General features: G+C 40.7%; 1 protein-coding gene across 1 annotated transcript in view; it reads right to left on the bottom strand.

Annotated features, from left to right (window-relative positions):
• LOC149069426 (uncharacterized) overlaps positions 1–27,919 on the bottom strand; it is a 176,805-nt gene that overhangs the window by 83,016 nt on the left and 65,870 nt on the right. The window contains exons 2-5 of the mRNA XM_089249736.1: positions 23,033–23,159; positions 22,819–22,937; positions 11,448–11,603; positions 7,731–8,034 (exon numbers count right to left, since the gene is read on the bottom strand). Of these exons, the coding sequence (XP_089105862.1) occupies positions 7,731–8,034; positions 11,448–11,603; positions 22,819–22,937; positions 23,033–23,159 (706 nt within the window). The remainder of the gene's footprint in view (positions 1–7,730; positions 8,035–11,447; positions 11,604–22,818; positions 22,938–23,032; positions 23,160–27,919) is intronic.

Genomic DNA, 27,919 nt, shown 5'->3' with positions numbered 1-27,919 from the left:
AAGCACGTGTTCTATGGGGATTTTCTCTGATCCCCCCCCCCCCCCCCCGCTTGGAATATCTGTAATTTAGGTCACCTACAAGCACATCTGTGTGTGGGAGTATTCGGGGAAAATCATTCCCTTAAATCAGCGGTTCCCAACCGTGGGTACGCGAAGAGAAAATGGTAATGGCGGCCATCCATTTAAAGAAAGAGCAAAATAATTAAAAAAAACATTAAAAATAATTTTTAAAAGTAGGTAGAGGTTTTTACTAATATTGTCAGTTGTAATTGGACTTCTCCAAGTCAGCTTTTCTACCAAGCACCTACTACTCACGTGATTTGCGCTATGGATCAGTGGCTAAAAACTGGATCTGTGCGGAAGCGGACTGAAACACCAAAATGAAATGCCGTGCACCTGTAAACGTGAAAACATATTTTGAATTTTCCAAAAGTGTTCTGCCAAAGCTGCCAAAACCTCCTACTACATTAGCTATCGTATTGCGAGACGAGGAAAAAATCACAAAAAAAAAAAAAAATGGTGGAAATATTATGCTGTCAGACGCATGTTTGCAGAGGAAAGTGCTCTTATAATGAGTTTAATACCTCTGTCAAATAATACGGTGTCTCGAAGAATACAGGACATGTCAGACGGTGTTGAGAGTACAGTCATAAGCCACGTCAAAGGTTGTGAATTTTTTTCTATCCAAGTCGACGAAAGTACCGACATTGCGCAATATTCTATGCTACTTGTACTTGCTAACTACTTGAAAGAGAACTTGAAAGAGAATTCAAGAAGAATTAATCGTTTTATTTGCACCCATTGAAGGCGTCGTACGATTGTTGAAGACTTATTTGAAGCAATTTATCATTATTTCCTTGAAAAAAGAATTCAGTGGTCAAAATGCATTGGGCTCACTACAGATGGAGGAAAATCCACGGGAGGTTGCTGCTGCTCAGGCCGTCGTGCACGCGTGGCAGAAGTCTCTCCCAAAATGAAATGGACTCACTGCTTTATTCACAGACAGAGCTCTACATCGAAACCGTTGCCTCCAAATTTGCGAAACGTTCTTGATGAAACGGTCAAGGTTGTCAACTTTTTTAAGGTGAATTCTACCAACTACAGGTTGTTTAAATTGTTGTGCGAAGACATGGACATCCTTCACAACTCCTTGCTTTTGCACACCGAAGTTAGGTGATTGTCCCGGGGTGAAGTACTGAAGTTGCTGTTTGAACTTCGGAAAGAGGTAGCCCTTTTTTTTTATAAAGTGTTCGAAACACTTCACGATTTCTTGTCACAAGCCGAGCTAAATTTAACAGTCGGCAGTTCTCTACAGTTCTCCAGTCGGACACTTGGAAGGATTAAAATCATCGTTTGAAAAATATTTTTCTGAGCTGGAAATGGGTGGTCGGTGGACATCTAATATTTTCAAAGAAGAGTATTTTGAACTGGCTTCATTGTCGATTCCAGAAAAGGATAAATTGCTAGAGCTCGCATCAGATAGCCCTCTGAAGATCCTCTTCAATGACGGAATGGTAAAACTAGTCAGTTTTTGGGCTTGCCGCGGTGGCGAATGCATTGAACTTTCTAGAAAAGCCATAATGTTTTTGTTGCCGTTTGTTAGCACGTAGCTTGTTGAACAGGCGTTTTCTTCGTATACTTACATAAAAAATAAATATAGAAAGAAATTGAACGCGGATTTGAGTTTGTATTTATCCTCTTTTGAGCTTAATTTTTCAAAACTTTGTAATTCAATACAGTCCCTAATATCACATAAAATTTTTTCCCAATTTTTGGGTTAATTTGTTTGCTTACTTGAAAAATAAAAATGCTAAATAATGAAAAAATAGACTATTTAATTTAATTCAACATGTACCTTTTTTGAAGTTTTTCGAAAATTGTAATGGGTGAAACGTATTAGGGGGGGGGGGTCTAGAGGATTCGGGGTTGGGGGTGCGCGGAAAGGAACCGAGCCAGTTGGCGGTACGTGGACTGAAAAAGGTTGGTAACCTCTGCCTTAAATGCAAACAACCATTCATGTTGTTTGTCTGTAGTTTTGCCTACAGTTTATTTTTTGCCTCTCGGAATCGTAGCTTTCGCCGTTTCATCTAATGAAACTACTCAAAATCCTACGTGACAATATTAAACTAATAAACAAAAAACTTATATAATAACCAATACATAACATATACGTACACCAAGAGGTATATTTATTGAAGAAAAACAGACATTTTATTGCGATTTTTTTTTTACATTGAAATCACTCAAAGCAAATGAAATTATACTAAAAAATTATATAATTTTACCGTTTTCATTTCAAAATGATATCATTTTGAATAAAGAAATTGCGTATTTACCAGTGAACTGAAATTCTGTAGCAGTGTTTCACTTTTATAATACAGAAACTATTTTACTTATTTCTTTGAAACGATTTTTATTTAAATATAAATAAATTTCGATTTTTCTTGTCCCGGTTAACAAGATAGTACCGGAAGATAAGAAGCAGAACTAACTACTAACTACTAGCTAAGAAGCAGTAACTAAACAGACCGTGTGATGTTTTTACTCAGTTTCCCGGGTTTTGAATATTTTTTTAGTAGCGCCGTGTGAGGGAGAACGGGCAACTCAACTCGTTGAAGTCAACTCAGCTCTCAAGTTGAGGCAACTCGAGTTCGATTTGAGTTTACCCGTGTGAGGAGGGCTTAAATATAAAGATTATGGCAATTACTTGCCAACTACTACGAAATTTGTGTAGTTTCTACGAATTTCTGCCATAAAATACGGAACTATGGTGAATCGTGAACAACTACGGAAATCTTTAAGGTTTTTTAGAAACTATTTTGTTCAAAAATTTCTTTGAATTCCATTATCCTATCGAATACAAAATTAAATCATGCAAAGACCGCATATCCAAAGAATAAATATCAAATTAATGACAAATCAACAAGTGACACAGAAATTTACGGTTTGCGATAAGGGAATTTATCATGGCTTAGAGCTATTTTTGATAAATAAAAGCAAGTTCACTCACAAACGGAGCGAAAAACTCGACACTATATATATATATCTATTCTATAATATAAAATCACAAACAAACTCGAAAAGGGCCTGTTGCTAAGCAACCGAGTGACGGAAGTAGGGTGAAATTTTTGAGTGACGGAAACTCTGTTACGGAAGTGGGTTCGATTGATATATCGATATTCACATTCATATATCGATATGATATCATATATCGATATTGGGTCGATATTCACATATCGGGACCCATTTGACCCATCGGGACCATGTTATGTGCATGTACCAAGAGGCTCCTACATCCTACAGCAGAGCCCGTAGGCTGGAATTTAGATTTCGAGCCCCCAAACCAGCTTTTCAGGGGCCCCTCTGTGATTAATTTATAGTGTGAAAAATTAAAAAGTGATAAGAATCGTTGTGGCCCCTGTCAGCCCTTCCTTTGTTGGGGGGGGGGGAGAGGTATATATATGTATAATATACACACACAACAGCAGTGCTCCCAACACAGAGTCGGGGTACCCGGGGAAGATTTCACGTATAAGTAAAAAGTTTTCATTTCCAGGGGCCCTTGATGGATCTCATTGTTTTCTTGCTGCTTTAACGTTGAAAAATTTCGATAGCGGAAGCAAAAGATATATCCAGTCTGGGGCCCCACCAAAAGTATGCGAATTGGTGTCCCGGGTAATTGGTTGGGGGGTCCTGGATTTTATTCGTTGGTAAAATGAATACAAATGAAAATTTTTCATGGCACTCGCTCCGGGGGATAACCGACAAGCTTCCAAGTCGGGGGCCCTATGTTTACAGGTTTCCTTTTGGGGGCCCTGGATGAATCTCATTCTTTTCTGTTGTAGAATTCGCAACAGCCGAAGCCCGAGATAAAGCCAGTCTGGGGCCCCACCAAAAGTATGCGAATTGGTGTCCCGGGTAATTGGTTGGGGGCCCTGGATTTTATTCGTTGGTAAAACGAATACAAATGGAAATTTTTCATGGCACTCGCTCCGGGGGATGACCGAGAAGCTTCCAAGTCGGGGGCCCCATGTTTACAGGTTTCATTTTGGGGCCCTGGATTTTATTCGTTGGTAAAACGAATACAAATGAAAATTTTTCATGGCACTCGCTCCGGGGGATGACCGACAAGCTTCCAAGTCGGGGGCCCTATGTTTACAGGTTTCATTTTGGGGGCCCTGGATGAATCTCATTCTTTTCTGTTGTAGAATTTGCAACAGCCGAAGCCCGAGATAAAGCCAGTCTGGGGCCCCACCAAAAGTATGCGAATTGGTGTCCCGGGTAATTGGTTGGGGGCCCTGGATTTTAATCGTTGGTAAAACGAATACAAATGAAAATTTTTCATGGCACTCGCTCCGGCGGATGACCGACAAGCTTCCAAGTCGGGGCCCATGTTTACAGGTTTCATTTTGGGGGCCCTGGATGAATCTCATTCTTTTCTGCTGTAGAATTTGCAACAGCGGAAGCCCGAGATAAAGCCAGTCTGGGGCCCCACCAAAAGTATGCGAATTGGTGTCCCGGGTAATTGTTTGGGGGCCCTGGATTCTATTCGTTCGTAAAACGAATACAAATGAAAATTTTTCATGGCACTCGCACCGGGGGATGACCGAGAAGCTTCCAAGTCGGGGGCCCCATGTTTACAGGTTTCATTTTGGGGCCCTGGATTTTATTCGTTGGTAAAACGAATACAAATGAAAATTTTTCATGGCACTCGCTCCGGGGGATGACCGACAAGCTTCCAAGTCGGGGGACCTATGTTTACAGGTTTCGTTTTGGGGGCCCTGGATGAATCTCATTCTTTTCTGTTGTAGAATTTGCAACAGCCGAAGCGCGAGATAAAGCCAGTCTGGGGCCCCACCAAAAGTATGCGAATTGGTGTCCCGGGTAATTTATTGGGGGCCCTGGATTTTATTCGTTGGTAAAACGAATACAAATGAAAATTTTTCATGGCACTCGCTCCGGGGGATGACCGACAAGCTTCCAAGTCGGGGGCCCTATGTTTACAGGTTTCGTTTTGGGGGCCCTGGATGAATCTCATTCTTTTCTGTTGTAGAATTTGCAACAGCCGAAGCCCGAGATAAAGCCAGTCTGGGGCCCCACCAAAAGTATGCGAATTGGTGCCCCGGGTAATTGTTTGGGGCCCTGGATTCTATTCGTTCGTAAAACGAATACAAATGAAAATTTTTCATGGCACTCGCTCCGGGGGATGACCGACAAGCTTCCAAGTCGGGGGGCCCCATGTTTACAGGTTTGATTTTGGGGGCCCTGAATGAATCTCATTCTTTTCCGTTGTAGAATTTGCAACAGCCGAAGCCCGAGATAAAGCCAGTCTGGGGCCCCACCAAAACTATGCGAATTGGTGTCCCGGGTAATTTGTTGGGGGCCCTGGATTTTATTCGTTGGTAAAACGAATACAAATGAAAATTTTTCATGGCACTCGCTCCGGGGGATGACCAACAAGCTTCCAAGTCGGGGGCCCTATGTTTACAGGTTTCATTTTGGGGGCCCTGGATTTTATTCGTTGGTAAAACGAATACAAATGGAATTTTTCATGGCACTCGCTCCGGGGGATGACCGACAAGCTTCCAAGTCGGGGGCCCTATGTTTACAGGTTTCATTTTGGGGGCCCTGGATGAATCTCATTCTTTTCTGTTGTAGAATTTGCAACAGCCGAAGCCGGAGATAAAGCCAGTCTGGGGCTCCACCAAAAGTATGCGAATTGGTGTCCCGGGTAATTGGTTGGGGGCCCTGGATTTTATTCGTTGGTAAAACGAATACAAATTGAATTTTTCATGGCACTCGCTCCGGGGGATGACCGACAAGCTTCCAAGTCGGGGGCCCTATGTTTACAGGTTTCATTTTGGGGGCCCTGGATGAATCTCATTCTTTTCTGTTGTAGAATTTGCAACAGCCGAAGCCCGAGATAAAGCCAGTCTGGGGCTCCACCAAAAGTATGCGAATTGGTGTCCCGGGTAATTGGTTGTGGGCCCTGGATTTTATTCGTTGGTAAAACGAATACAAATTGAATTTTTCATGGCACTCGCTCCGGGGGATGACCGACAAGCTTCCAAGTCGGGGCCCATGTTTACAGGTTTCATTTTGGGGGCCCTGGATGAATCTCATTCTTTTCTGTTGTAGAATTTGCAACAGCGGAAGCCCGAGATAAAGCCAGTCTGGGGCCCCACCAAAAGTATGCGAATTGGTGTCCCGGGTAATTGTTTGGGGGCCCTGGATTTTATTCGTTCGTAAAACGAATACAAATGAAAATTTTTCATGGCACTCGCACCGGGGGATGACCGACAAGCTTCCAAGTCGGGGGGCCCCATGTTTACAGGTTTGATTTTGGGGGCCCTGGATGAATCTCATTCTTTGCTGTTGTAGAATTTGCCACAGCCGAAACCCGAGATATAGCCAGTCTGGGGCCCCACTAAAAATCTGCGTATTGTGTCCCCGCTACTGTATGTGGGGCCCTGGATTTTATTCGTTGTAAAATTGATAAAAATGAAAAATTCTCACAGGGGGGTGTCCGACAAGCTTGCAGGTCAGGGCTTCATGGAAATGTTGGCAGGTTGTAATTCGGTGCCCCTGAATGTATCTCATTGATTTTTGTGGTTTAACATAGTAAAATTTGCAACACATCGGTAGCCCAAGATATATCCAGTGTGGGGCCCCACTGAAATTCAGCGAATTGAATCTGGGGACCCCCATGGGGAAGTTTTCTGGGGATACTTGATGAATCTCATTTGTTTTTTGTTGCTTTATTATTATTTTCATTAAAATTCGCTTCTTCAGTAGGCTGGTGCTTTCACACGTCCCTTTCCCCTTTTCCATAGCACGCTGATGAAGTGGGACGAAATAAACAAGATATGTCTGGGAGAGAAGTGGGGGGGGGGGGGTTGGCCGCCAAAGGCGGCAGGGGGGCAGAGCCCCCCTAGTATATATATAAAATTGATTTTCTGTGTTTCTGTCTATGTGTGCATGTTCTCTATACAAATCTACAATTTCATACCAATCTTCGTCAAATTTCGTAGGTGGTCCCAACTTGGGCAAATGCCTGATAGAGTCAAAAAACTCTCCAGCAACAATGACTTTTGGAACGCCTACTTTTGTTACCTAGGTTTCGAAACTTTGGTTTGTCACGTTTTTAATGCCCCCAAGTATATGAGGAGATCCCCTACTTTGACACATAATGTCAGACTCGCAATTTCTTTCTGAAGTTCAAGAAAATTTATTTGAATTACAAAAGTCATGAGAGAAAAAAAAATCGGAAAAATTGTTTTTCGAAACATTTTTTTTTAGGATTTCTGATTTTTTGCGGGGTGGGGGATTCTCCCGCGATGAACAGAGATGCTTGGTTCCAAGGTTGGTATGCATGCTCTAGGGGCACAAACTCGTTGGAACTGCTCTATTAACGTTGTCATTCAAGACAGGGGTGGATGCAAGTGGTGTGTCGAGAGGTACGAATAATTGTGTATGCCCGCAGATTATTCGGTATTTTACGGGACAGAACAATTTTTCCCACATTTACCTGGCGTTTGGGAGGGCAACCCGATCCGAATCAACGCCTGATTCAAGATGGCACGGCTCTTTGGATTGCGATCATGGAGACATTGATGCAAAAATAACATGGTGCAAATAACCCGACCTAAAATTACACAAAATAGCATAAATGAATTGAAAATGTGGGGGGAAAAAAAGAAAAAACTGCAACGAGAAGACTCTTTTCTCACCAGTGTCTGTCAACAGCACAGCTTTTAAAGTTTCTGGGAAATTCGAGGTAGAGTTGTGATACCAGAAAGTAGCGTGATCGCTGCTCAAAAAATTTAGATGACTTTCTATTGCCGATGGAGGCGGTATTCGGCTGCCCATGTTTATTGCCAAGTTGTAGAGCTTGTAGTTGTGTTCGCCGAGCTTTTGCCAAGCTTCCATGAGTTTGACGCTCAGATTATTGTCGACGTGATTTCTCGAGATCAAAGCCAAAAAATCTCCTCTATTTCCAGTATTATTCACGAAATATCGGAGACCGGGCAAAGACTAAAAAAAAGAAAAAATTCTTTAAACTGAAAATTGAATCGGTTGAGATTAAATGAAAAAGATAATCAAAATTTAAGGTATATACAAGTATATGTATATACTAGGGGGGCAAAGCCTACGGCGTTATATAAGGTAATATATATATATATATATATATATATATATATATATATATAATAAGGCGTTATATATATAATAAGGTATATATATATATATACTAGGGTGTTGGACGCCAACCCCCTCCCCCAACTCCTCGTCACATAATTATAAAGCAAAATATTCCTCAGGCACTGCAAATGCCTGCGAAATAGTTATTCATTGCCAGTTTCCCATTCTGATTTCGATAAACAATGCACTTCCATCATAAATACAACAGAATACTCGATGCACCGCAATACATACGTGAAACACCAAGATAGACAATACAGCACAATAAGTAATGCACCACTATATGCAATGCACCACCATATCAGCAATACAGCAGATTAAGTAGTGATTCAATACATACGGTGTATCACAACACGCAAAGCATCACTATCGGATAAAGCACAATACTCAATCCACCACTATATGCAGTGCACCACAATACAGCACAAAACGCAATGTACCACCATCGGCAATGCAGCAATAAGTAATGCACCAACATCAGCAATACTGCAAAATAAGTAGTTTACCATGATAAGGAATGTACCACAATACGCAATACAGCGCAATACGCGATGCATCGCAATAGGCAAAGTACCATAATATGTACCACAATACACCGTAAGCACTGCATTACAATAAGCAATACAGCAGAATATGCAATGCACCACAGTACGCAATGTATCGCATTGAACAAAACACAAAAATACGCAATAAGCACTGCGTTGCAATGAGCAATACAGCACGCGATGCACTACAATATGGAATGCACCGCTATTTGCAGTACGCCGCAATAAGCAATCATTAAAATAAGTAATACAGCACGCGATGCACTACAATACGCAATGCACCCACCATTTGCAGTGCACCACAATAAGCAATACAGTATAATATGCAATCCACCACAATACGCAAACGCGATGTATCGCATCAAGCAAAGCAGAATAATACGCAATGCACCTCAATACGCAAATTGAACTGCATTACAATAAGCAATACAGCACAATAAATAATGTACCACAATACGGAATAAGCACTGGATAATAATAAGCAATACAGCATGCAATGCACTACAATACGTGATGCATAACAATACGCAACGCACCAACCATATTGCAGTGCACCACAATACGCAATGCACCACAATACGCAATGCACCATATTGCAGTGCACCACAATACGTAATGCACCATATTGCAGTGCACCACAATACGCAATGCACCATATTGCAGTGCACCACAATACGCAATGCAACACAATCAGCGATGCACCACAATACGTAATGTACCATACAATGCACATACTGCATTGATGCATAACAATACGCAATACACACCATAATAAGCAATAAGCACCACAATACGCCATAACCACTGAAACACAATAAGCAAGCGATACACTATAATCAGCGATGCACGACTATTTGCAGTACACCACAATAAGCAATGCAGCGCAATAAGCACTGCATTGCAATGAGAGTTACAATGAGAGTTTGCAATACAGTACGCGATACACTATAATGCATAACAATTAGCAACGCACCACAATTCACAATGCACCACAATAAGCAATACACCACGCGATGCACCACGATACATATAACTATATGCAATACAGTACAATACACGATGCATCACATAAGCAAAGCATTATAATAAGCAATGCATTAGAATAAGCAATACAGCACGCGATGCATTAGAATAAGCAATACAGCACGCGATGCATTACAATACGCAATGTACCACTATTTACAGTGCCCCGCAATACAGCATAAAACGTAATGCACCACAATACGCGATGTATCGCAATAAGCGAAACACCGTAATATACGCAAAAAATATTGTATTACGGTAAGCAATATATCACGCGATGCGCTGCAATGCGCAGTGCACCACAATAAGCAATGCAGCATAATACGCAATGCTACACCATCGGCGATTCGGTGCAATAAGCAATGCACCATTTTAAGTAATACAGCAATAAGTAGTGCAGCCATATATTAAGGGCACCACAAAAAACAATGCACCACTATATCAGGGCACCACATTAAGCAATACAGCACAATACTTAATGCACCTCCATCGGCAATACACGACAGTGCTTATTGCACCACCATCGGCAATACAGCAAAATAAGCAATGCGCCACCACAGGCAATACAACACAATAACAAATACACCACCACCGATGAGGCAATACAGCACAATAAGCAATGCACCACAATATGCAGTGCACCACAATACGCAATGAGCCACAATACACCATAAGCACTGCATTAGAATAAGCATTAAGTGATTCACTAAAATACGTAATGCATAACAATGCGCAATTGGCCAATATTTACAGTGCACCACAATAAGCAATGCAGCACAATACCCCATAATAGGCGATGCATCGCGCTAAACAAAGCACCATAATACGCAATGAGTCATAATAATCCATAAGCACTGCATTACAATAAGAAATGCAGCACTCAGTGCACTACAACACCTAAAGCATCACAATCAGTAATGCAGGTAAACAGTAATATTATGCACCACAAATAAGCAATGCAGCATAGTATGCGATGCATCGCAATAAGCAATGCAGCATAGTATGCGATGCATCGCAATAAGCAAAGCATTATAAAAAGCACTATAGGCAATACACCCCAATACGCATTAAACGCAGCATTACAATGAGCAATACAGCACGCGATGCACTACAATATGCAGTGCACCGCAATCAGTAATGCACCATTATTTTTGCAGTGCCACAATAAGCAATGCAGCACAATGCGCAATGAGAAGCAAGTATTCATCCTCGACTTAAAATGAAACCTGTCAATTTCCCCATGAAGAGATCTGTCCAATGCCTCGCCCTGGGTACCCGGACCCCGTGTGTTGGGAGCACTGGTGATGTATACATACCTCTGGGTACATGCACAAAAATTGATCCCTACAGATCAAGCGGTTGCCGATGTCCTCAGGAGTTAAATGAAAACTCGACCCAAAAACGTAACAGATTTCCGTAACTCAAAAACGTCACCCATTTCTGTAACCTAAAATCGTCACTAATTTCGGTTGCTTAGAAACAGGCCCTTTTCGAGTTTGTGATTTTATATTATAGAGTAGATAATAAGGTAAGTTAATTTAATTTCACAGTGACGGAAATGCGTATGCACATTATTTTCCACCCATAGCATAATTATGAATGCTACATGAATATAATTTCAAAGAATAGCAAAAGAAGGGTTATAAGCTTAAAATAATGCTTAGAAAATGAACTTACCTCAGCATAATCGACAGGCAGCTCTTGTGAATTGGGTTTATCGTTGAAGTTCATTATACCATCCAGAATGAAAGCGCCTTGGAAGTGAGCTCTTGCTCTTTTTAGTTCCTCGGGGATGAGGTAGTTGTCCACAAAGTAGTTGCTTCCCATTGCTCCCTGACAAAAAAAAAAAAACAAGAGGGGGAGGGGTAATGATAGTTATAAAAAAAAAGTCATCTATTCTTCTTTATTTCTATTGACGATTAAGATTTTATATACAACGGTTGACGGTGATTACGATTTATTTATTCGTCCGTTGACGCGCAGAGAAAAAAAAAGTTGGCTGGATTTTCCAGGCGTGTCCGACCTTCGGGAACGCTCTGATGTCTGTATCGGATGGGGAGCGCGTCTGGTAATAAAAATAAAAAAAAAAGGTAATGATAATAATATGATAATAATAACTATATAGTAACGGTACGAAAATATCTATACACATATTATGTTTAACCGCACATCCTAAAGTGTATTTTGAAGTAGTGAAATACTTTTTTAAAATTGTTTCGTGGACCGATTAAAATTCTTGACGGGGCTCGCCGGTGGTTTGTTCAATGTGTATGATTCAAATGCTTGCATTACTTGAATATAAAGAGTGTCCCACAATCGCCTGACGGTTTTCAAAATGGGATTAGCAAGAAAACTGTGACAGATATTAAAGTCATTCTTGCGGAATGTAAATGTGCGAAGTCAGGAATTCAAGCTACGTCATTCATGTTTCAAGGAATTGTATAGTTATTTTAAAAAAAATTAACTTTTTATGTGGACAACCTGTGCCCACAAACCGAAATAAAAGGTTGTTGCCCTGTCTTTTTTGATTACAACGAAGAAATTTCCACGTTTCTAAGTGCAATATTCGCAGATATCTGAATTCAAAAATCTGAGAAAAGTTGGGAATGAAGCGTTTTCCGTTAGTTTTTGCCGCTTTTTCTCCAGGTTTCGAATTCAAATATCTCAGTAAATACTTCGAAACAAGGAAATTATTATTAATTAAACTGCTTTTGTTCCTTCCATTTTTGTTCTTTTCTACATGCTACTTTTATATTGAAAGCTACATAATTAAAATATATATAATAATAGTATAGATTATGTAAAAAATTCTTTGAAAATTTAATTTAGTATTTAAAAGGTTAAAATAATACATATTTTATAGATTTTCTCCTGTCATACCAGAATCAATTTTTGTGAAAATGTTTTTACATGATCTTCAAAAATGAGCTACATTTAAAATGAGTGACCAAAAATGCATCACGCAACTTCATGGTTTCCAAAACTTGGTATGTTCATCAGTTTCCAGACAATTTTCCATAATTTCAATGCAAAGAATAATCAAATTTATTATATTAAATTGATTCTAAATACGAGTTAATATGGGATTTACTGAGTAGCAATTATTTTTTTATTAGATTTGAAATCGAAATGAGCAATAACTAATATATATTTTATTGTGGTCTTTTGTTTCTATATTTCATTGCGTATATTTTTTTTATTGCGGTACATGTAGTTTAATACAGTAACGTATTTCTTGGAATAATCACCACATGAACGTATTGTGGTGGATGACAGGAGAAGTGACGACATCTTTTATAAAAATATCTTTTATTTAAAATGTTTACGGCAGGACTACATAGTAAATTAATATTAAAAACTCTCCTCTCTCAACAAGCGCAGCCATTCCTCAGCGCGTTCCAAAACCAACTAACCATGTAACCATGTATTCTTGACGACCTTCCTTGGACGGCTTTGACCGATTCCCCACAGGTAGTCTCCCGCGAGCGATGGCGAGAGAACTACTTGCAGGGCCACCTAAAGCTGATCCGCCTACCCGAGTGGGTGGTCATGAAAGGTTGGGCCTTGTCACTGGGAGTCTGTTGATCGTTTGAAGTTGTTGGTTGCTGATGCTTTGAAGTCGATGTTGCCTGCTGATCGTTGGAAGGCTTGTGGGCATTGAAGGGCAGGTCATCACCGCAGATGCAAGCCGGTTTGACTCTGTCTATGCTTACAGATACTGGTCGACCTTTTATTAGTATTTGAAAGACAGTTTCTTCACTCTGTCCGTGCGGAGGAAAACGTATGAGCAGGACAGCAGGTCTTTGCTGACAAAAACAGCAAGTTTTTCATGGCAAACAGTCTGTCTTGGGCTTAAATTTTCCATGGTGGTCTTTAACTGGTCAACGAAGCTTGACGGATCTGGGTGATGACGCCTAGCTACGAAAAACTCTCCTGGAAGTCGTATAGGTGCACCGTACACCATTTCTGCAGTTGTAGCTTGCAAGTCCTCCTTACAGGCGGCTCGAATCGTAGGAAGTACTGTTACCCAGCGGTTAGTTTGCGTAAGCCTTGATAGCAGACTTCTCGATGGAAGCGTTCTACTTGACCATTTGCTTCTGGATGGTATGATGTGGTCATCTGGCGGTTGGTTCCCAAGAACTTGGTTAGCGCCTTGAACAAAAAGGACCCAAACTGGACAGCTTGATCTGAGGTGATTCTGTTAGGTGAACTGAACCGAGCAACCCATCCAGCATAATAAACCTTAGCCACAGTGTCAGCAGAGCTATCCGACGTAGGGATGCTTTAGGCCATTTAGAGAAGCGATGCACACAGGTGAGGTAATATTTGTAGCCTTCTGATGGAGGCAAAGGGCCTACAATATCAATGTGGACGTGTTCAAACCTGGCATCAGGTGGTGAAAATTCCCCATGTGGGCTCTTTGTATGCCGACTCACTTTAGACTTCTGACATGCACGTGCCCAAGTGGTCACGTCAGGCTTCAGTGCGGGCCACATGAAACGCTCTTTAACTGGTTTCACGGAGGCCTTTACTCCAGGATGTGACAGTTCATGCAAGGTAGTAAAGATGTGAAGGTTTCTTTTTTTTTAACAACTGGCTGTTGCGAAGATATATTCTGGAAAGAGAGAAAATTCAAGATTGAGAGATTCGGTGTCTCTGTAGTCTAGTGCGTTCACCCGGAAAGTGAAAGGACGTGTGTTCGATTCCCCGCAGGGACAGTTAAACTTTCTCTCTTTCCAAAATATATCTTCGCAACAGCCAGTTGTTAAAAAAAACCTTCGTATGGTAGTGGAGAGTGACGTCATCCTTGTATAAGTCGCCATGTGGTGGCAGCGTCAGCAGTTGTGAGCTTGGCCTGAGTCCGGTCCGGCCGTCCATGTACGGTCCCTTTCAGTGTACACGAGCTCCAAAGAAAGATTGAGAGATTCGGTGTCTTTGTAATCTAGTGGTCTAATGCGTTCACCCGGAAAGTGAAAGGACGTGGGTTCGATTCCCCGCAGGGGCAGTTGAATTTTCTCTCTCTCTCCAAAATATATCTTCGCAACAGCTAGTTGTTAAAAAAAAAACCCCTTCGTATGGTAGCGAACAGTGACGTCATCATTGTATAGTAAAGATGCCCCTACGCATCGAGGATGGAACCAGTGGTCGAATGCGACCTGTATAGACGTCACAGTACAGCTGAAGTTTTGATTCATCAACAGGAAGAGAGTTGATCTTCAAGGAAGTAGATGAAGGATTGGTGAGTAGTTGCTGAATATCCTCATCTTTGAGTTGTTCCTCTGTCATTCGTTTGAAGTCGGTGGAAGATGGTGTCTCCATGGTAGATATGGATAGTATAGTATAGAACCGAGCACGCCCAGGCTCTGTCGCTTTCGCGATATAAGCTCATTGATCGTGAGATCGTGGGCGTGCCGGAAAATACTCAAACCGGCAAGCCGGCCGGGAAAGAATACCCGGTTCGGACCAACATCCCGCCAACCCCCCCCCCAAGCAGCACAATCACACCTCCACACCCAAACCCCCAATCCCAGGGCACATCACCGCTCGGCAAAGCCAGTACAGCACCGCGGGCGCAACCCCCCCTCAGCCCCGACACCCGCGACAAGGCCGCACCGGCGTGGTCCACAGCGCCCCAACACGCCCCGCGAAGGGAGACCCCCGACCAGCCCCACGAACCTCCACGGACACGAGAGAGAACCCGTCACAGGATGGGGGACACCACCCTATCAAGAAAAACACGGAACGCCTCGCGACAAGGACCCCAACCTACACGCCACCCACGACCACGCACGAAGCGTCTTGCGCTGGTCCTCTGCAGCCATTGCCGAGAGAGGTATTCCGTGAAGTGCTGTGAACTTTGACTCTTACGGGTTCTCCGCATCATCTTCTTCGTCGGTGAGATCTTGTTCTGCATATTCGACTCGTCTGTTGACCAGTCTGGCAGATCGCCTGAGTTGGCCCCTGTTTGCTGATGTCGTCTCCTCATCTGGGCTGTTATCTTCATTCAGTTTGGCTTTTTCTGGGTGATTTTTCAGAAATCTGACCATTTCCACCAGCTTCCTTGTAGGTTCAGGTCTGTCAAGGATTGCTTCGATCCAGGCGGTCTCGTATTGTTCATCCGGAGCCTGGAAGTGAAAAATCCTTGTGTGTTTACAGGTTGTGGCGTAATGCCATTTAGAGCCCGTCGACCCACAACTGCACTTGTCATTCGGAATCAGTTTGCAACTCCTCAAATTTGCCGAAAATGGCCCGTGTCCTGTGATAAACATTGTCACTTCCCTTTTCCAATTGCTACTTTTCAGACTCACAATTTTCATTACCTCGTAGGTGGAGCGACCGTTGGCCTCCGGGTTGTCCCATCTAGATTGCCACTTCCTCAGGAGGTCCGCCCTTAGCATCGCTCTGGCCGCTGAGTGTGGTAGCTTGACCGTGTTCCATTCAGTTCCGTTTATGGTGGCATCTTTTGCCATTTGGTCAGCTATCTCGTGGCCCCAGGGGGTCTAGATTAATTCGTCGCAGGCTCATTTCGTCGCGGTACAAATTTGTCACATGCTCATTTCGTCGCGGTACAAATTTGTCGCAGGCTTATTTCGTCGCAGTACAAATTTGTCGCAAGCTCATTTCATCGCGACAAATTTGAATTGCTTTAAAATTCATATGTTTGTTGTGATCTTATAAATAGGGTAGTTGCTTTAGGCGTAAAAAATGGAACTAATTTTTTTTCTCATTTATTGGAAATGTTCCCCCTGCCAATCTGTTTTAATTTTTAACAAATAAATGAAAGTATTCATTGAAGTCATTAAATTTTTAAAATTGTAATTTTTACCATATAAGCCGCATTTCTGTCGGGATTTCCATTTCTCGCAGTGAGGGATGTTGAAGAGCTCACCCAAATAAAAAATTGAGATCAAATAAATTTTAATTTCCACCGTATAAGCCGCATTTCCCACTTTTTGTCGGGATTTGAGTCCCTGAGTACGGGTTTGAGTCCCTTATAAACGGAAGGAATGGCGATTTTCAGCCCCCCCCCCCACCTCCTCAATGTTTCCTTCATGTCGGTTCCTTTGACTGGCCAAGGATGCCGGAAGTGTTTGGAACTTGTGGGTTCTTGTCTTGATCTTGAAGTAGGAAATTTTGATTTCTGAATCATTTCTCTGGGTGCTCATACCCATTCCATAAAGTACCCTGGGCACCAACAGCATCTGTGTCTCTGACACCACTGCAAATGTCAATCGATTTTTGATTTTTTTTCAACTCTAAAGTAACAACTCTCGAGTGAAAAGAATGAAGTCAGACTTTTAATTAGATCATTGTATGTAACTTCATGTACATGACACTCGAAATTAAAATTACAATATCAATTACATTTAAAAATTTCACTGCATATGAAAGTTTAGTTATATTTGAAAATTCGGTTATAAAAATTTGAAATGTTAAATAATTGATTTTTGCTGTGATAAAATTTCAATATCGTGGAAAAATTTCGGTTTGTATGATATTCCCCAAATTACAGTGAGCCTATCTTTAACGGTAAATTTCTACCTGCCCCATTACAATATCTCCATAAGAACCTGAAATATTTGATTAATTAATAATTCAATTAAATTAATATTTAATTTTCACCGTATAAGCCGCTTTTGTTGGGATTTCTGTTTCTCACAGCGAAGGGAGTTGGGCGCAGATCAAGGATGGAAATGTACAGTGCTTATGAATGACGATTCGATGAAGTTTTCATAATGCCCACAGGATGAGCACCGACAAAGGCAATGTAATGAACAATAAGAAAGATGACTATGGGTCAGTCGCATAGATACAATATAACCATTAATCTTATGTTTATAATCAGTCGTATATCTTTGGCTGGCTTGTTTGAATATTTTCACATAGTTTTCATTAGCGTCTAAGCTTTTGGAACAAGGTTGGTGTGCTTGGTCTACGGCTCCAGCCAACGATTAGTAAAAATTTCTTCTTACAATACAAGTGAATTAACATTAACAGACAATGTAAGATTATTATATTCAGAGGTATATTTCCTAGGTGGGGAGGGGGTATGCGGGCTTTATCCCAAGATGACAAGTTCAAGTGAAAGGGCGTGACCAAAATTAAGTAATTGGTGATCAAGAACATGAATTAGAAAGGAAGAAGGAAGGCAAGATTTGAATAGCCCACAGGTGGGAAAACTATAAATCCGCCTCTGATTATAGCCTACATTTATTAGGATAATTTTAATTTTAAAAACAATTCGTATCGTACATATAAACACTCCACAATATCTAAACCTTTATTTATTTTCAGTGCTTTGAGTATCATTTTATTTACACTTATATAGGTGAATGTCGCAGTAAAAACCCGATGATGATTTATAGAATAATACGTGATGGTATTTTGAACTACCATAATTTTTTTCTTTTTTTTTAAAGATACGTAGAAGATTTCAATTTATTGCAGTTTAAATTGAATTCAAACAATTTAATTTTAAAAAGTACTACATTATTTTTTGTCATCCGTATAACCTGTATCTCTCTTTAAGATACAACAAAAAACTCAAATAAAGAAAATTAGTAATAGTCTAATTCATTTTGAATTGCATTAAAAGTTTTCCTAATTTCGGAACATGAATTATGGGGGGAAAAACTTTTAAACACACACGTAAACCAACATATCATTTCCACGTTCGGTTTTGCAATATTCCATGTTTATGCCAACAGAAATATGTAGACCAAGCACACCAACCTTGTTCCAAAAGCTTAGACGCTAATAAAAACTATGTGAAAATATTCAAACAAGCCAGCCAAAGATATGCGACTGATTATAAACATAAGATTAATGGTTATATTGTATCTATGCGACTGACCCATAGTCATCTTTCTTATTGTTCATTACATTGCCTTTGTCGGTGCTCATCCTGTGGGCATTATTTGTCGCGGTACAAATTCGTCGCAGTGCCAATTCGTCGCGGTACAAGTTTGTCGATCGCACTGGGCATCTTGCTTTGTGAGGCCCCCAGACTCACGGTAAACTATTGGAGGCTTTCATGAATTCTGAAATTACTTCTTGCATTAATTCTGAAGTTTCATCAATTCTGGGATTATTTCTTGCAACAATTCTGAAATTTCCCCCCCCCCGTAAATTCTGAATTTTTATTGGTGCAGAAATTATTTCTTTCTATTAATTTTGATTCATCAAGTCCAAAATTTTTACCCGTTTCAGGATTTTATTTTCTCTCATTAGTTTAAAATTACTTTCAGTGCTGAATTTTCACCAGTTTTTGTGTTAATTTATGGAATTCTGTATTTAACATTTTTTTTGTATGGATATTTCAGAGCATTCTTGTATATTTTGAAATAATGGATGCCGATTCCTTCCGCCCCCCCCCCCAAATACATAAAATCGGGCAAATATTTTTCGTGTCCGAAACTATTGAGACGCACCGGACCCTTCAGGTAAGGGCGGGAGTGCCGTCAAAAAAAGAATGGGCCCACCCAGGCACGGCTCAGGGCCCAAGAGAAGAAGAGCGCCTTAGATCTGGTTGAAACTTTCGATAATTCGCCTAATAGGGCCTCAGAAAAATCACTTGGCCTGGGAGCCCGTCAAAGATCTTGGCGCAGGCAGCGTTGGAGGATGTGTGGGCCTCTTATGCCGGTATTACACTATAAAAGTTTGATAAAAAAATTTTTATAAAATTTGACGAAAGTCTTTTATAAATTTTATATTCAAATATTTTTTTTATAAAATTTATTTTATAAAGGAAATGGACCACATTACACTATAAAAGATTCATATAAAATTGTTTTTGCAAAAGTTTTCCTCAGTTTATCATTTCGTCAGTTTTCGTTAGTGTTGTGCTGTGGCTGGTAGTAGTTATGGATGAAGAAATTTTTTTTACCATTTGCTATAGGAAATTTGTCATTTGCAACCTCTGTAATGGCTTCGGTTTGAAAAACATGAAGCTTATGTGGATGCAGGGCCGTCGGAAGTGTTTCTAAACTGTGGGTGCTCGTCTTTAGTTTTATATCGGAAATTTTAATTTCTGCATCAATTCTGGGAGTGCTCGGATCCATGTCACAAATTACTGTGGATTCTTGAGCACCCACAGCAACCCCGGCTCCGACATCACTGTGTGGATGATTGTATTGGATGAAATAATTTGCGGAAGAAGCTAATTATTTTGATACATTACATCTAAGGGGAACGCAACTTAATGAATAATGAATATGTCAGTTTATGAAGAAATTGAGGAACACACACACAACGCCCAGAGTGAATGTTTAGCGACTAAAAATTGTCCATGTTTCATCATATTACTTATTGCGGTTCATATGTCACGGTAAAATCCCAGAGACCCTGGTTTTATCAAGGTGAGTCGGTGAAAGTCCACAAAATGCTTGTAAACGATTTCATTTCGGATTTTTACTAAGTCCGATTTAAATGAATCAAATAATCATCATGAACCTGATGCTTATTAGTTTATCAATAATAATTTAATAATTATAAACAAATAATTAATTAACAAACGAAATAACCACCATGATGAGGTTTTGACGCTATTAAAGTAATTGATGCTCATAATTAATTTACTCCTACCAGTTAAAGTCCGTTTTAAATGAATTAATTTAACATCATTAACTTAATAGTTCCCCACACATCTTGATTAGTTAATAATTGTTCAATAGTCATAGTTACTAATTTCAATGATACTTATTAATGAATTTATAGTAATAAGCATTTAAAAAAAAAACTTATTTCGTTATGATGGCTCGCTGCTCGCGCTGACGCACGGTGGTGCTGAGTGCGCTTCGCCCACTGATCTGCCTCTCCAAGCATTGCATCATCACCTCGCACCAATCTGGAGATGTCGGGACACAAACTAATGGGCTTGAGTACAAGTGAACCTAAACCTGGATACGTGGCAGCATTTAGGAAAACTCTAATACGTTCATTATCGTTTTTTCATTCTTCAAAACGGGTTTTTACTGTTGAGAATAAATAAAATAATTAAATATTTAATTATATTAATTCCTAATTAATTTAATTTTAAATTGTTTAATTACTATATTTATTAAGTAATTAATAAGCGTTAAGACCTAATAAGTTAATGATGGTTTATTGACTGAATAAAAACGGGCTTTGACTTGTTAATGAGTCCTAAATAAAAACGTTTGCATCATTTTTCGGACTTTTACCATTTCACCTTGTCTCCGAGCTTTTACATTGAACCGTGGCATATACATCAATGGTGGATGTAGCAACTGAACATTATATTGGCCCTCGAATAGAAAGAAGTTGGCCACCCATGATATAATAGATTAATTTAATCTCCACCACCTCAGATGATAATTACGCTCATATCCATAAATTAAGGATAATTCAGAATCACAAGGAAATCGAAATCTAAAGTAAAAATTTCACCTGTAGAATTATCACACACATCTGCAAGAATGATATGCAAATTTCAGGAAGCCACCAGATGATGCCGATAGTACGTCACAATGACGAGAGTGTAAGAGGGGGGGTATATAAGGAATGGTGGCAAAGAAGTGAAATTGTTCACAAGAGGCGCTCAGTGCCATAAGCGAACAGTTATGACACAGAGGACGCATCTGGATGATTTTTTACGTGGTAGAATTATCGGCCGCCTGGAATGTGGGTGTACTCAGATGGAAGTATCCGAGGAACTTGGAATTGCCCAAAGTGTCATCTCTAGGCTTCGGCAACGATTCCAAGATAACGGAAATGTCAGTATACGTTACAGTACAGGTCGCCCCCGAGTTACAACGCCGAATGAAGACTTGTATTTGGCAGTAACTGCCAAAAGAAGCAGACGGAGCACAGCATCCGACCTGTCTCGTCAGCTATCTGCAGCCATGGGTACCACAGTTTCAAGGCCAACCGTGTACAGACGTTTGGGAGATATTGGTCTATATGCTCGCAGGCCTGTCGGGCAGGCCGCCGTGTTCCGCTCACGGCAACTAATTGTCGGCAGCGATTAGCCTGGAGTAGAGAACATGCAATGGACATCGTCACAGTGTGCTTGTGTGATGCTTTCCGACGAGTCCAGGTTTAGCTTGCAGTCTGATTCACGTCGGACTTTCATGTGGAGAACGCCAGGTACCCGTTACCACCATCATTGAACGACACCGTTACGGTGGTGCAGCATTGCTCGTTTGGGGTGGAATTATACTGGGTTCCAGAACAGATCTGCATGTTCAAACCGGAACCATGAAAGCCCAAATTTATCGGGACATCATTCTGGAACAACATGTACGTTTGTTTAAGGGTGCCATGGGCGCAGCATTTGTGTTTATGGATGACAACGCCCGTCCTCACCGAGCAAACATCGTAAACGAATGCCTTGAATCTCAGGATATAACCCGTATGGAATGGTCATCACTCTCACCTGACTTGAATCCGATAGAGCATGTGTGGGGCACGCTTGGCCGACGAGTTGCAGCCTGTCAACCCCCTCCTACATGTGTACCGGAACTTGGGAGAGCATTGCTTGCTGAGTGGAGTGATCTTCCCCAAGATCAGATCGATAATTTGATACTCAGCATGCCTAGGCGTTGTACGGACTGTATTTCATCGCATGGGAGACATACAATGTATTAACCATCATACCAACCATGTAATAGTAAGTTTTTGTAAGGGAGATATTTTTTACAATTGCTCCAGGGAGCAAAAATCGTAGTTTTTATGAATGGTATCATACATACACCATCGTTTTTGTTCTTTATCTTTTGTTTAATAAATGGGTAACGTTTGTGTTGTTTCTGAACCTTTATTTGCCGGAGCTGGCATTATCCTCAATTTATGGACATGAGTGTAAATGGAATGGAATCGCTCATCTCCAAAGTAGCATTTCAGAGGTTGGAAATAATAACTAATAGAAATAATAGCTAGGACTATATTTTTGGCGGTGTTGTACTATAAGAAAAGGTGAAATGTTCTTCAACCAATCATTTTGGGCATAGCACGAGTGCTTTTATTTACATCAGGACCCAAGTTAGAATGAACAGAGAATATATGCACTCCAAATTTTTCTACTCACATTCTCTTGCAGGTCAAAGGCGACAAACATGAGAGTATTGTTGAATTTGCACCTTGGTTGAGTCAACATCTTCGCTATTTCCAGCATTACAGCGAGCCCACTTCCGTTGTCATCAACTCCTGCGTATGGTCAGTTGAAGATAATATTATTATAATATGTATGTACCTTCGTTAAGGTGCATTTAGAAATTAATCATATACTGTCTTCAACATACCGTTCGAATGTGGGACTGTATCATAATGAGCACCCACAAGGACTATGCCGTCTTCATAGCGACCTCTCTGAAGACCTGGGATGACACCGATCAAGTTTACGCCTTGTCTAGATTCTTCTTGTCCTACCTACGATAATACAAACAACACTATGTACGATTCGCTATATGACCTTAAAAATATCAGCACCCAACTAGTTTTTTTTTTTATTATTCAAGGGAGGACTTGATATTTCCACAATATTATCACTTTTAGGCAAGTTAAATGATAATACAGTAAGGCCCTCCTCACACGGGGAAACTAAAATCGAGCTCGACTTGCCTCAACTTGAAAGTTGAGTTGAGTTGACTTGAACGAGTCGAGTTGCCCGTTCTCCCTCACACGGCGCTACTAAAAATATTCAAAGCCCGGGAAACTGAGTGAAAACAGCACAATCGTTCTCGTTATCTTCCGGTACTGTCTTGTTGACCGGGATAGGGAAAATCTAAATTTATCAAAAATAAATGACAATCGTTACGAAGAAATAAGTGAAATAGTTTCTATTATAAAAGTGAAATTGCTATAGAATTTCAGCTCACATGGTAAATACAAAATATCTATGCAAACTGATATCATTTTGAAATGACAATAAAATGGTAAAATTATATAATGTTTTAGTGTATAATTTTATTTGCTTTCAGTGATTTCAACAAAAAAAAATTCACAATAAAATGTGTTTTTTCCTCAATAAATTTTTCTCTGAGGCCCTACCTGGCAAATTCACTTGGTTACTCCTGAAATTTACTAGATCTAATTTTCGTGACGCCCCATCTTCTTTTAGAATTCCCCCCCGGGGCAACCGTCATTTGAAGGGACACTAGAAATGGTATATATATACATATAGTGAGTATATGTTCTTTGCCCCCCCCCCCCCCTGAAAAAATTGAAATGAGAGTCCTGGTTTACCATTTCATTCAGTGACGCCGGAATCGGAGTGCTCAATCACCCACGGTAATTTCTGGCATGGATCTCAGCACTCTCAGACTTGATTCAGAAATTAAAATTTCCGATGTAAAACTAAAGACGAGCACCCACAGTTTCGAAACGATTACGACGCCCCTGTGATTTTATTTTTTTTCCCAAATAATTTCCATTTAAATAAAGAAATGTTGTATTTACCTGTGAGCTGAAATTCGATCGAAATTTCATTAAATGCTCTTTTTCGGTGACCTCTTTCTTTGAGTATCCTATAATTATTTATATGTACTCTGGATTACTTTTTAATTTAAGAATGACGAAACCGCTGTGGTGGTCGAGTGGTTATAGTGCCGGACTCGTGATGCGAGGATCCGGGTTCGAACCCCACAGTGGTGGTCGGCTGAATTAGGTTTTCTGTGGTTCCCAACTTCAAGGCGCAAATGCGAGCCGATCTCCCCGTTAAAAAGTCTCGCCACAGAGAGCAACAGTCCTACAACGGTAAATCATTCAACCATAACACTTCACTCATAGTTAGAAAAACTGGGGGCAGATGGCAGCACTACACATAACAAGCATTACACAGAAACAAACTTTACGTCAGGTTGCACTACACGTACACGCACATTCCCGCATGTACCGATTCGTTGGGGGGTTCCGCGGGGGGGGGGGGGTGCATGTGTGGTGTAGCAGTAGTAGGTAGGGCCTCCAAAAAATGGCTCGGGGATCCATGCTGTTCTTAAGTCAACCACCTCGTTGGGCAATTTGCCTGTTGTGGCGTTGTATTTGTATTTGAAAATATGAAGGAATGCTAGAGACGGTTTCTTCAACAAAAGTTGGGGGCGACTTGCATGCCAATCGCCCAATCGCCAAGTGACTGAGTCGCGTTCGATATTTCGTCGCCAATACGCTAATTTCTTCGTGTGAGGGCTTCTATAGCAATATACGTGCGCGTTTTCTGAAAACGGTTTCTCTTATCAGTTGTCGAACTTTAGTTTACCCCGTGTGATGGCGACGAAATATCGGACGCGACTCAGTCACTCGGCGACTGGCAGTCGCAGCCAACTTTTGTTGCAGAAATCGCCTCTAGCATTCCATCACATTTCCTTCATTCGAATTCGGACCATGAGTGACCCAGCGTTGTATTTAACCGACTGACGGTCCTGCACGTATATGTACGTGTGAAATGATGCCGTCCAGGCCGTATTTTTACGTGTGAACTTTTCGACTTCCAAATGGTCCTGGCCGTAAATATACTGCCTTGCTTTCCCCCCCCCCCCATAAAGAATCACTAAGCTGGCTTAGCATACGCCCCTCTCCTTTCTCCACAAAATGACCATTGTACTCGCAACAGCGCTGGACGTTGAAAACGACAAAATGGCTTCTGCCTCTTCGGCGGGAGGGGACAGTTTTCAATTAACTTAGCAGATAGAAGTTTGACAAGCAGCTCTCGAATAGTCAGTTCAAAGAAGTCTTAATCCTTTTGTAAAGGAAGAGGAATTTGCAGAAAGTATAAAAAATGCTGCTCTTCAGCAAGAAATGCCCCACCTAAAAGCACGTCTTTGTCTTATAATAGAAATTCTTATCGCTTGATTGTAGGATATGTACTGGCATTCACTTTTATTTTGGCATGAAAAAAAAAATTACATCGTATTAAAACTCATTGACTGCGAAACACTGAATGCAAGATAGAGATAAACAGGATCCCCCCCCCCCCCGAATTGTGACATCCTGGCTTTCCAGTGATTTTAATTTTTTACAGTATAGGCGAAGTTTTTTAATTTTATTTTTCAAGTACGATACGGCAGAACCTCAATTATTCGATGTGATTGGAAAGCCCTACATCAGAAAACCAAAATACAGTATCATGTTTATTTACGCAGAGCATAATTGATACCCGTGTTTCTTAACTCCTTTACCCTACCCCCTGTAACCCTCTCTGGACCATGTTTTCTTCTCACTTCTTCCTTTCTTGGCCCCCACCTTTGCCTGGGCCCCTAACCTCACCCAGCAGACTAAACTATTTCTAAGTATACAAACTATTTTCTTTTTGAAAAAAATTATAGTGAAAGCGAAAATTTTATAAACAAAGACTGTCATAGTGTCTGTCAAGACTGTCATGTCTCTAGAGTCCAGCGAGCTTCCCTCTTGTGAAGGTTATAAGCTGGGCAGTGATGAACGCGCCAACCCACCCCCTCCCGCGTGCAAAGTGATATTCGGGAAGGGGGGTTCAGTATTTCGATGGAAGTAACAGCTTACATATTTACATACTTTCGAAAATTCACACACACTTATAAAATGGGTGCTCATTGTACAAACGAAACATTCAAATGGTTGACTGACTTCTTTTTTTTCCATCTAAGATAGTGATCTGGTGGCCCAGCCATTAGATACGTCGGATACGTACGAAACCGTGGGTGCTTGACTTGAGCTTCACGTGGAAACTATTGATCTCTGAATGAATTTTGGGGGTGCTTAGATCAGTGGTACAGAATACTGTAGGTACTCGAGCACTCACTGCACCCTCTGGCTCCACCCCCACTGCCAGTCATCCCCCTAAATGCCAGAATTTTACTTACATATTGTGGAATCTTTTCTAAGTACTGCACTGTCAGTTCCCTTCCCCCAACCCACAAGAAATTTCTGGCTACGGCTCTTCCAATAGCACCATTGTCCACATAATAGAAAGGTCTTACAGGTCTTGAGGTCAAACAACCTAACATAACATTTATTTGCACAATAATGTTTTTAAGAAGAAATTTAACGATCAAAAACAGTTCAGCTCCTGGATGTAAAACGGGCCACAGAAATTGAATTCAATTAGTGAGAAAAACTAATTTCTTAATAAAATAATTACCGTACTTCCCCCACATTAGCTGGCGTGCCGAGAAACAGTGAGGCAGACCAGCATGCTGAAAATATCCGTATTTTCCGGAATGCCGATAAATTCGATTCACGGATTCTGGGAAATTCTTGAATATCTTTATTTTTTATTAATATCTTATCAGGAAAATAGATTATACATATCCACGGAGCCAACAATGATGGCTCTTACTGGATGTTAGTGAAAACAAACAGTTGAATATTTAATATTAGAATGAATAACTGCACGGGAGGAAGAAGGAAATGAAACATTTCAGAGAGAATCAGAAATATTGTTCAATGTCAGTACTGTAATTGAAAGAAGGTAAAATTCTATACATGTGTATGAACAGGGCCGCAACTAGATGCTTGGTCACCCGGGGCAAGCGCGCATTTTTACGCCCCCTTGTAATGGTAAAGGAGAGGTTTCAGAATGAAATTTGCACCTCCTCGGATTCAGCGCCCGAGATACGAGACCCGTCTGCTCCCCCTAGTTGCGGCCCTGTGTATGAATGAAGACTGACAGCTGAATTCATATCAGATGGCATAGAGTTATAAAATTCAGGAACTGTGTAAATAAAATACTTTCTTTTCAAAGTTTTATGAACACAAGATAATGCATAGATTCAATTTATTCCTGAGAAAGATATTAGGAAATTTTTTTTTGTTTCTGGGAATACACAAAAAAAAAAAAAATAATTTGAGACACTCTGTCATTGGTTCTTGTGAGTGTCAAGGTGCACCTTGCAGTCTTCACGAGGGTTATGTTGTCTTCTTGGTATCCAACATGGGGTGGAGTAACTGGTAGGAGCAGTATCAATAACCTGAAACTTTTTTTTGTGTTGCCCGTGTTGTCCTCCTCCTGTTTTCTCCCAGATCCTTACCCCGTTGGTTCCTCATTGGAGGAACTTTACCTTTCGCGCTTGACCGAAATCAGAGAGTGTGTTAATTCCTATAGAAAATTTTGTATATAACTTTTAAGTCATACCAAATCATTTGAGTATTGAAAAGTGTTACAAAACGTAGATTGATGTACACTGAGTGACATCGAGTACTCAAATGCTGGAACTGTC

This window comes from Pholcus phalangioides, unplaced genomic scaffold (genome assembly GCF_987345545.1).
Source record: "Pholcus phalangioides strain wild (caught in Gottingen) unplaced genomic scaffold, Ppha-v1.0 ptg000022l_1, whole genome shotgun sequence".
NCBI classification, from domain to species: domain Eukaryota; kingdom Metazoa; phylum Arthropoda; class Arachnida; order Araneae; family Pholcidae; genus Pholcus; species Pholcus phalangioides.
This window is presented reverse-complemented; position numbering and strand designations above follow the sequence as displayed.